This window comes from Alligator sinensis, unplaced genomic scaffold (assembly GCF_000455745.1).
Source record: "Alligator sinensis unplaced genomic scaffold, ASM45574v1 scaffold907_1, whole genome shotgun sequence".
Taxonomy (NCBI): domain Eukaryota; kingdom Metazoa; phylum Chordata; order Crocodylia; family Alligatoridae; genus Alligator; species Alligator sinensis.
Window position 1 is genome coordinate 1305411 of NW_005841925.1, and position 11302 is coordinate 1316712.

Consider the following 11302-nt stretch of genomic DNA (forward strand, 5'->3'; position numbering starts at 1 on the left):
TATCGGATTGGTATTGGCCAATATGGTTGGTTAATAAATCCGCTATCAATAACAGCCAAGAAAATCTTTATCAGTGGACCCCTAGCTTGGTCATATTTTCTGCACTTAATGTTTTCTTGGTATAATTCCCAGAGCTCAAAACAGACCTTTACAAAATTTTCTGCTGGTAAAAATCTCTCCATGCAGCAAAAAGTCACTCTAAGATTTTTTTTTAAAAAGGCTTTTTAGATCTGCTTTATGTACAAACATGTTGCTATTCAGTTTTACAATCCCAACACTAATATTCCAGTTACAATTTTAAAATAACCATCAAGACATTGGTCCCAAGATGGTGACCAGGGGGTGGGGCACCTATCAAGGGGCAAGGCTATGTGACCCTCGACAGCCTGCCAAAACTGGGTAAGCAGCCCGATATAATTGCCCGCCCCTGCACTACATCATGCATTGAGGGACAACATTTTTATGCCTAGTAAACAAAAACTTCTATAGGATGGCTCAGATACAGATTATCTTGCCATCAGCCTGGCAATTGAATAGATCAGGAGGTTTCAACCTGTGGTGCACAGACCCCTGCGGGTCCGCAGATTATGCCTAAGGGGTCCGTGAAAGATGACTGCAATCAAAAGTATGTGAATGCCTATACTTACAGTTCAAAGGGCTCTGCACCTCCAGTCGAAATTTTTTAGGGGCCCAAATGAAAAAGGTTAAAAGCAACTGGCTTAGATCTTCCGTGATCCTTTCTGGCCCCACTTTTCTATGACAGTAAAGCCATAAGCATTTACTTGTAGATCAAAATCAGCTTATGACAAAATAGGAGGACCTTCCAGACAATTCTGCATCAGGAAAAAAGCACTGGACAGGTATTTAACACTGGTCTATTGTTTTATTAACCCTTTCTTTCTTATCTGGTGCTTTATAAGTTACAATGAATTATTTAGTAGGATTCCCATTTCATGACTCTCCCCATCCAGTTAGTAGGCTGTGAACCAGAAATAAACCAGCTCTTTTGACTCCAGTATCAGTTTTCTCTGTTATTCCAAGAGTACACTTATGCTAATTTATACTTGCTTTAGATGGATTCATGTGTACACTCAAAATAGCAGAGAAAACTGATATCTGAGTCAAAATAGCTGGTTTATTTATCTTAATAATCTCTATACAAGGCAGGGAACTGACTAGTTCTCTCCAACTGCATATCATACTGCATATCTAATTTGAGGGTGGGAGGTACATCCCTCTATTCTGAGATACTATGGAAGTGTGCATGCTACAAAAAAAGCCTAGACAGAAGCAGAAGACAGAGGAACTGTTGACACTACATCAAGAAGAGGAGCAGACTACTAGGGGCTGCACATCTGTAAACAAAAGGAATGCTGATTCAATAGCAAGACCGCAGCAGATCTCATTCCACTAAATAAAAGACTAAAACATTCAAGGTGCAGACTAAGCAAAACCACTCAGTGATGCTCTTTTGTAGTCTGCCCTCTCTTGCCAAACAAACAGCTTATCTGTGGTTTTAAATTGTAAGCACTTCAGACATGGACCTTCAAAATGTCAGAACAGATTTTTGTTTTCTTGTAAGTAATGAGGGCACTGATATAAATATTGCCCAAGAATTAATCTGTTGGTAAGCTTTAACAGAAATGCAAGACTCAAGGGCTTCTACTTTTAATAATATTTAGAAGACATACTGGAAAGTAAAACAAGAGGGAGTGGTTTCCCTTTACATTCATACCACATACTACTGTATTATAAAAATTAAGGGTCTACCCAACTCGAAAAAGCAGCTGCCTTATTTTGTGGACAGATCACAGGGACGGTCACTATTTTCAGAGACTTGTCATGGCAGCTCCTCCCCTGTGATTGGCTCAGGGGCCCCAGTGTCCCTGCCCCCGCCACCAATTGGCAGAGGACTGTCCATCATATAGCTGCACTCCTTGCCAACGACTGACCGAGAGGGCTATCCACAATGTGAATCTGCCTTTCACCGCTAATTGGTGAAGGGATGGGGCTGCATGACAGGCCAATCAGCAATGAGGGGCAGGAGCAGCAGGCATCTTGGCAGCCCCACACCAATGGTTGGGAACCTTTGCATTAGCCCTTACAAAGATATAGTGGGAAAGTCGCTTGTGGTTCAGTAGTAGAACTCCTGTCTGCCACACAGGAGACCTGGATTCAATTCTCGGACACTTATACAAAGCTTAGACAGCCATGGAGGCACCAAACATCTGGACTCAGTCTAGCCTCTGGATCTATTTCAGGGGCCTAAAGTGGAGATGGAAGGTCAGGGTAGCCTCCACTCCAAAAAACTCCTGCTTAGGCATATGCATCAAAGGTCTAGGTGATCTCTCATGCATAAACCATGATCTGGAAGGATCAATGGTTGACAAACACAGATGAGGATTTATGTTGTAAATGGAGGTACACAGCTGCATGGAACCACTGATAAGCTCCAGCTGAGTAGGAAAGCAGCCCTTTGAAACAACTACAAAGCAGCCAGCCAACTCATCCTCAATTTGACAACCTACTGTGAATTAAACAGGTTGTGAACAATCTGCATAGGGATGTTCCAGGTTCTACTGAATCAAGTCTAATCTTAGCTGTCAGAGGCAAACAAGGCAGCCTCGTTTGCCTCTGACAGCTAAGAGCTCCTTCACACCATACCCTGCAACCTATTTTAAAGGTTATTGCTTATTTTAGATGGGTTGACAAATCTTTTTTTTAAAATAATGATGTGGCATGTACAACTGCTAAGATTAGTTTTTTCTACTTATGCTAGAAAGCCAATTCAGTCTATCCATAGTAGTCCAGAAATGCATACCAGAATCCTACTACCAACAATGGCATCTAATACAGTTGTGCACACAGCTTTAACACTTAAGACTTCTAGATTTTTCTTTCCAAAAAAGAACATTCTGCCAATGAGGACAGAAAATTATTTGCTTAGTTATTTGCTGTAATAAAAGTCTGCTTCCCAACTCCAAGTATTGCATGCTTTAATGCATCAATAAAGGTATTTCTTCAATAAGCAGCTAAAAAGCATTTAAACTATTAATTTCACCTCTCAAATATATAGTATGTTTTTGAACTAGAAGAAAATTAGTTGCACAGCTTAGAATAACCTGTATATCATTACACCCTAAAATAACTCAAATAGAAGAGCAACGATTATTTTGGTTTTCAGTCCAGCAATTAGATTTTTCATGACATTACAACCAACAAGTTCAAGTTCAGAGACAGCCAGAGGAGGAAGGTGAAGAAAGAGCAGAAGGCATTTAAACCCGAGGCAAATAAAGCTTGATATAAAAACTCTTAATTTAAGCTGTAGCATATACTTGCTTACCATGGCAGATCCAGTTGGCAGCCAGACTCCATTTCCCACCAACCCCTGCCCACAGGACTGGGGCTGGTCTCCGGGGAGACCCCAGCAGCAGCTGTGCTGTGAAAGCTCAAGGCTTGGGTTGCCATGGAGACCAGCCCCAGCCATCCTGGCAGGGATTTTTTGTTCATTTTTTTTGTTGTTGGTTTTTTTTTTTAAACTGGCTTAATTTACTTGGAGACTGGAAGAGATTACATTAGCAGGCTCAATTCTAAATTGATTATGCACTCAGTGTTACAAAAATCAAGTCTGAACCCTCCCACCCCACTTCAATTGCAAGAAATAAGTAAAAAAGCTGTTACTCACTGCTTCTTCTCATTCATTTCCCATGCTTCAAGTATTCGTTCTACTAATTGGCACTTATGGAAAAGCTATTAAGCAAAAAAAAAAAAAGAAGAAAAAAAGTACGTTTTTTGTAGAAGTGTAGTACATTTTCTGTAGAAGTACTTTACATTTTAAAACAGAAGCAGCAATCAATTAGTTTCAGATTAAATAAGAAAGACACACATCCCACTTTGCAAGTCCACGTACAAAACCAAAATGAATCTTCTACAGTATATTAAAAAAAATATTTGTTCCAAGGTCAGCAGGCAGCCAGGCACTTAGATGTCCAAATCTTTAGAAGTGCTCAGCCTCCAACCAACTTCTCTTGCCTTTGGAGGGAGCTGCTGAATGCTGAACATTTTTGAAAATCTGGTCTATCTTAGTAAACTATACAATACAAAACTTAGCACTTTCACATATGACACATATAGCGATTCAAAACTCCAAGCTGACATCATGCCTTCTGGTATTACCAAGTTTTACAAACTTCTGTACAAACAAAATATTCTTTTCAGAACCAATCAGTCAATTTCATTCAAGTCTGAAGGACTTCTCTTCAGAGACAAGAGGCTAGGGAGCCATTCTATTCTGGATATCTTTCTGGACATTCCTTGGCTATCTACAGGGCATTTTTAGCACTTATGTGCCCAGAGGGGTGCTTTTCCTGGATGTGTAGTTCTATGCATGTGGAAGACTATTCATGACTGCATAATCATGCAGACTAAGCATGCACTTTGGCAGCCACAGCACACACATGTCTCTCCCTTGGGGACACGCAACAACCTTAGACCCTTGAGATGGAGTTGGCCAAAATGTCTATATGCACGTCCATCTTTAGCTTCCTGCAGCTGAGTGGTTAGAGCACTCACCTGGGGAAATCCAGACAAGACCCTGAATTTTAGGTCTCTTCCATAGAGGGTTAAACCTAGATGTCCCTGAATTCCCAGCAAAGCATCCTAATCAATACACCAGATAAGCATTATTCACTTCTTTCTCTTTGCTCTTGTTGAAGCTGAGCCACTAATATAATCATTGGGTGGGGGACAAGAGAAATAATTGGAAAGGAGTGCAGGGGGGACTTCTGACCCACTCAGGACAAGGGTCCAGATTAGAACCCAGAGCCCCCCCTCCCTTTCAAGTCAGCATTCGCTGAGCTATTCACCTCTGGTTTGCTCCCTTCCTCCTAGCCCAGGGGTAGGCAAAATGGCAGCCAGACTCCATTTCCCACCAGCCCCTGCCCACATGGCTGGGGCTGGTCTCCAGGGACTCAGCCTCAGCTGTGCTGTGAAAGCTCAAGGCTGGGGTTGTCATGGAGACCAGGTGCATGGCAGAGCAGGGCAGGAGGCTGCTCGGGAGCCGCTGGGATCTTGCATTGGGGGTAGCTTGCTCTGGAGCCAGGGCAGAGCCACAATCTGTAGCCTGAGTGTTCTGGGCAGGGGATCATGGCTCTGTTCCTGCTCCAGACCAGGCTGTCACCGCTGCAAAGAGCCAGGGCACAGCCATGATCCCTTGCCTGCAAGCCCCTGCCCAGAGCGCGCAGGCTACAGCTCTCAGCAGCTCCAGAGCAGCCCCCTGCTTTGCTCTGCTGCACACCCTGCCAGCACAACTGGGGCTGGTCTCCATGGCAACCCCAGCCTTGCACTTTCACATATGGCTGGGGTTGCCATGGAGACCAGCCCCTGCCATGGGCAGCTGGGAAACAGAGTCCACTGCTGGCCAGATCCAGCTCACAGGCCAGACTTTGTTCATCCCTGTCTTAGCCCCATGTAGCTCTCTCTCATGGTTGCCCAGAGAACCAGCTTCAAAAAGGAATGCCAGAGAAGAAAGCTGACCTGCACCATGGTGGTTGGAGTACAGTGGCTGGAAGTGAGAGACCAAGGTTTAAACCCCTCTGGGTAAATCAGGGCCGAGAACCCATGTCTTCTGGCTTCTCAGGTGAGTGTCCTGGCCACTCAGTTTAAAAACAAAAACAAAAAACACAAATGGAAGGTTTCTCTCATTTTGTTGCCACTCTGTGTGACAACCTAGTCATCCACGTGCATGGGGCTATGTATCCAGGAACAGAATCCTTCTGGTGTGAAAATGACAAAGATGACAAAAAGAACAGCCATGTAGATGACCAAGAATAAACAGGATGTTACCCTAGCTGTCCTACATACCATGCTCTCTCTAAGGACAGTCTGAATAGGCAGACTGCCATGAATCGGAAGCCTGTCTTCAACATCAATGAGACAGTGTCACTATTCTCTTTTATTCCTAATGAACAGGGATCCTAGCTCCTGTTCACCATGGAAAACTGCAGAACACACATCTCTCCATGATCTACCGAAAGAGTGGTGGCATCCCGCATCATTTCTGCTCTCTTATTTTTGCTGTGGTTTTTGCCTCCTAACCCAGTGGCTCGGATTGAAGGGGGTTCCGACTGGCCTAGATGCAAGAACCACAACAAAAATTAAAAAGCAGAAATAGTGGCACTCGTCACTGCCATGCTTTCAGTAGGTTGTGGAAAAACATGGATTTGTGTAGTTTTTAAAATGGAATTTTAAATTTGTTTTCTCCCATGGAAAACTAAAATACCTGCTAATAAGTCAAAATTTCACTTTAACTAGAAAAAGAAACTCTTACAACAGTCAAAAACAAGGTTTACCAGGTTCAAGAAACTACCCATTAAAGCAAACTTACATGTTTCAGTAAGAGATTGTCCCCAGTGGAGTCCTGATCCGTAATTGTGCCATTTTCTGTGCTTTCAAGAGGATTTGCAAGAATCAATGCAATACAAATTTCTACTTGAGTATGCAGAAAGTTATTCCATGTGTATTTAAAGAACATGTCCTGTAAAACAAGTCCAAAAGGATTTCATTACACAAAAGTTTTTTCACTACTAGACAAAACAAAAGCGAAGGTCTAGATCAGAGGTCAGCAACAGTTTGAAACAGGGGTTTACTGTAATAGTTTGGTTTGGAGCACACACCAGTTGGCACTGAAATGACTGTCACTATTCCCTTCCACAGTCCCACCACCTCCCAACTACCAAATGCCACAGAACCTTGTGCCACCCTCTCACCACCACAGGCCAGATGAAATGGCTGAATAGCTCAACCTGAATTCTGAATTTTTCCAGTAGGAAATGTAATTTGATTTATGATTGGAAATAATCAACTTGATTGTTTCAAATACTTCAGTACACCACATTTACCCAAGTCCAAGACCACTTCAAATTTTAAGATGACCCCCCCCCAATTATTATTAGATTCTAGATATGAAAAATTATAGAAGTGGCTGAATCCAACCCACAGACTGTAGGTAGCTAACTCCTATTCTAGGCAGTCAAACAGTTAGTAATTGGCAAGTGTTTTTCAAATACCCAAATCATGTACAGTGTTTAAGAACAATTTATGGTTCAGGAAAAAACCCCACAAAGAACTATACCCCTAGCACTTAAAATTAATTTGTATCAGTGGCCATGTGATAAAGGACACTGAAAAGAAAAGAAAAGGATAAAAATGTTCCATACACAGGTCAGATAAAACCCTGATTTTCACAACTGCATTTCTATCTTCTACAATGCTTCTTTGGGTTGTTTTTATTTATTTATTTTTTTAATAGTTGTTACTATATTTACTCATTATTTAAGACACCCCCTCCCCCCACATTCAGCATGGAAGGTGGGGGGATTTTGGTATAGGCCAGGTAAACAGCTACTGTGGCTCAGGATGGAGCCAGGGTGGCTCATGCAGCAGGTACGGGGTATGTGGAGCAAAGGAAGCATGGGGGAAGTGACGCATGAAGCAAGAGGACTGCACAGAAGGGGAAGAGCAGAGGAAACGGTGTGTGGTGTGCTTGGGGGAGAATGGGGAGAAGGGAGCAGTGTGGCAGGGAGAGCTGCTGTGGCTCCCACCCCAAACCAGGCCAGAGCTGAGCCAGCATCCTGGCTCAGCTGGATGCTCCATGCCTCTGGGGGTGGGGCCAAGGGGCAAGAGGCATGGGACAGGCTGTCTGCCCCCAGCCACTGCTTTCCCTGTGGCAGGAGTGGGGGGGAATGACTTTCCCCACCCCACCAATAACTTATTTCTAGACCTGAAAGATTAAAAAACACTTCTATAATTTTTCATATCTAGAATCTAATAATTGGGGGGGGGTGTCATCTTAAAATATGAAGTGGTCTTGGACTTGGGTAAATGTGATGTACTGAAGTATTTGAAACAACCAAGTTGATTATTTCCAATCATAAATCAAATTACATTTCCTACTGGAAAAATTCAGAATTCAGGTTGAGCAATTCAGAAATGCTGAGCAGTAATCTGAAAATGTCATGCAATTTGATGCGGCCATTTTACAGTGTTGCTCCAAATCCCTTTAAAGTTCAGTACCTTTACACAAACTGGTCATGCTACTTTGGAAACTGATAACTACTACTCCCAGGAACAGTCCGATATAAAATTTACCGTGTTCCCTATATTTGTAATGGGTGATAACTTAAAACAGTGTACTGGGGTAACACTCAATCACATTTCAGATAGCAAAAAAAAAAAACCCAAAGAGTTTACAATATGACAGACAGACAGACAGACAGACAGACAGACAGACAGACAGACAGACAGACAGACAGACAGACAGACAGACAGACAGACAGAAGGTAAGAGCTGAGTAAATAACTTATTTTTGGATTCAGAAGCCAAAACTGACAAGGTGGAAAAGCACTGTGTTGAACACTTGCATTCAACCTGCAACAAAAAGACTGTTTCCAAGTTTTAACTTTCAAATCCATAGAAAAAGTATCAAAATGCTTTGAAAAAAAAGCTCAACTTGAGGAGCACTGAAACAAACTTTTAGACTTTCAAAACTTTTGCAAGTAACATGTTAAATCTGAATTTTAGTTGCATCTTTTGGCAAAATAATTTGGCAGCTCTAACTGAAATAAGAGGAGGAAATAAGTCCACTAAAGAAAAAAAATACAAGTTATAATATATAGGCAAAAAAAACCCCAAATGCAAGAAATTCTTCATAGTGAGACTGCCACCTGAGTTTAAAAGTGAAATTTGTTAAAAAACAATCAGTTTTGGCAGCACACAGAGACAGATTACATCAGGCTGGGTAGAACTAGCCATTTACAGGACAGTGAATATAGTGATAGGACCACAACATAATCAGAAGTGCAAGTACGGGGAGAGCAGTGTAGAGGGAACAAGTTGGGAAGACATAAAATTTGAAGTAAAGATATGTAGTATGGATGAGGGCAGTGGACACACCAAGTAACTGAAAAGGCAGAGAATCACTGATAGAAGCCAATGGAATTTTTTTTTTAAAGTGAAAAAAAGAAAGTGTAAACTAAGTTTATTAAATGAAATCAGATGGTGAAATGATCTAATGGATAGCAGTGGAAGCCCCATCACAAAAGGGTCCTATTAAAAAAAGAAAAGAAAAGGAGTGGGGGGTGTTTTATTAAAAAAAGAAAAGAAAAGGAGTGGGGGGCACAGAACATGCTTTTAGAAAGCTAATCTTAGCAGGGTTCTGCCACTGGATTTTATAGTTAAAAGGTACTATATAAAGCTCTTACCAGTATGACTCCTATACTGTTCAGGTCTATAAGTTCCTGATTCACACTGCCTGTATTTGTCTGCAAAAGGCTGGATATTAACCTAATCACATTTAAGCGTGTGTTCCCCACAGGTGGATCCAGTACACCCCATGTTGTCCTCATGACACTTTTCTAGACAAAAAACAAAAAATGCATGAGATCAATTAAATAAATGCTTTCAAATCAACTTTGTGTTATTTTTCCACAAGCAAAATACAGCTCAAAAAACTTGCCGGGTCAGTTCATCAGCAGCAGTCTGACGCTACTGTAGGAAAGCAATCTTTTCCAGTCGTAAACACTAGAGTTTATATTTGGCATGAAAGCCTGGAAAAAAATATACGGAGTACATAAATTAGGTACAATTATGCCTACATGGTACATTTCAGAAGAGAGATGGAGAAACCCGAGCCAACTTGGGTACGGATGCTATATTGCAGAATACAGTGAAGACAGACACTTTATTAAGCTTTAGCTACACAAAAATTTAGCTCATTAACTTGTGTTTCTTTACACAATTAGCTTTCCTGGTAAGATTCTGGAAGAATTTAGAATGATTTAGTGAGAACTGCATTAATAGCCTAATTGTTTCTGGAGCTAAAGAAATAAATTTAAGAAAATTTACATAAAGATTTATGTAATGAGAGAGAGAGAGAGAGAAGCCTCTGTAACTAAATATCTTGTCTAAGTGGCCAATCCCAGATGCTCTTGAGAAAGGAAAAAATTCTCTAGAGGACAATTATGGAACAATCTGCATGTTGGCATCAGCTTCCATGTCACACATTTAGTTATGCCTTGAATGAAAGTTTGCACCTGTTTTAGAAAGAGTGTTTTACCTATAACTGTAGGTTTTGTTACTGTCTGAACTCTTAAGTTTTTAGCATGTTACATCTTGAGAAAAAGTGATTTCCATTGGCTGTTTTCCTTTTGAGAAATCAAACAAACACTCAAGATATGCTGCCCTCCCATTTCACTGAAGTCCCTTTCAACCTTTTACAAAATAAAGATGAGATAACCTAATCTCCTTTCTTTTCATAGACCTTTCATATCTTATCTGACTATCTAAAGCAAACATTCCTAGTCTCTGGACACTTCATTTGGAAGTTCATCCATACTTTTAATGACATCACCCTTTTCTGTACCCATTACATGCCTGCCACTCTGTCTCGCATGCCTTGGCACAACCCCTTTTCCAAAGAAAAGAAAGGATATGTGGTTGTCTTATAGTGCAACTATTTCGTAAGCAAAAATTTAATAAGGGGTGCAGCAATAGAGATTTTTTTTTGGCAGATACCAATGGCAGATTACTAACCAGCCACATCGGCCAACACCAATCCGATAGCCAATATGCAGTCCAACAGCCTGGAGAGCAGAAGCCAGCCAATAAGTCTGTGGGAGGGAGGCAGACCAAGTCCTTCACAGTGAGGGAAGGAGTGAGGCTGGGGCAGGCACTGCCCAGCCAGGGCGGGGCACAGGGCGAAGTCATGGGTGGCTCATCCAAGGGGCGCAGAGCAGTGGGGTTGGGCTGGCTCCCACCACTGCGCGCACCTCTGGGGGAGGCAAGATTCTCTGATTTAATACACCAAATCTGCATTTCCCACGATTATAATGAAACACCACTACATACCTATACCTATTAGGGCTGTGTAAAGCTTCAGGTGCCGATTCAATTGAAAGGAGATTCGGCCTGATTCAGTGGCCAAGTCCCCAAATCCGAATCGAATCGGGGACCAATAATAAGGTCCAAAACGATTTGAAGCGCCCTGAATCTTTGGAAAAATATTTGGATTCAGTCCCTGCCCACTGCAGCAAGGAGTTGGAGCTGGTAAGTAGGGGGTGGGGAAGGAGGTCATGGGGGGACCCCCTGCCAGGCCCCATCCCCCAACCACTCCCCTAGCCCCACCCCCACTCCCAGTGCTTTTAAAAAAAAAAAGAGCCCCCACTCACTGGGTGCTGCCTGGCAGGAGGACAATCACCACTACCCCATGCTGCATAGGGGGGCTCTGCATGAGTCCTGCCCAACC

General features: G+C 42.2%; 1 protein-coding gene across 7 annotated transcripts in view; it reads right to left on the reverse strand.

The window, feature by feature from the left end:
* PPP6R3 (protein phosphatase 6 regulatory subunit 3) overlaps positions 1–11302 on the reverse strand; it is a 110039-nt gene that overhangs the window by 54675 nt on the left and 44062 nt on the right. For all 7 annotated transcript variants that reach the window (XM_006019185.3, XM_006019184.3, XM_006019183.3 and 4 more), the window contains 3 exons: positions 9261–9413; positions 6386–6535; positions 3686–3750 (listed from right to left, as the gene is read on the reverse strand). In XM_006019185.3, the coding sequence (XP_006019247.2) occupies positions 3686–3750; positions 6386–6535; positions 9261–9413 (368 nt within the window). The remainder of the gene's footprint in view (positions 1–3685; positions 3751–6385; positions 6536–9260; positions 9414–11302) is intronic.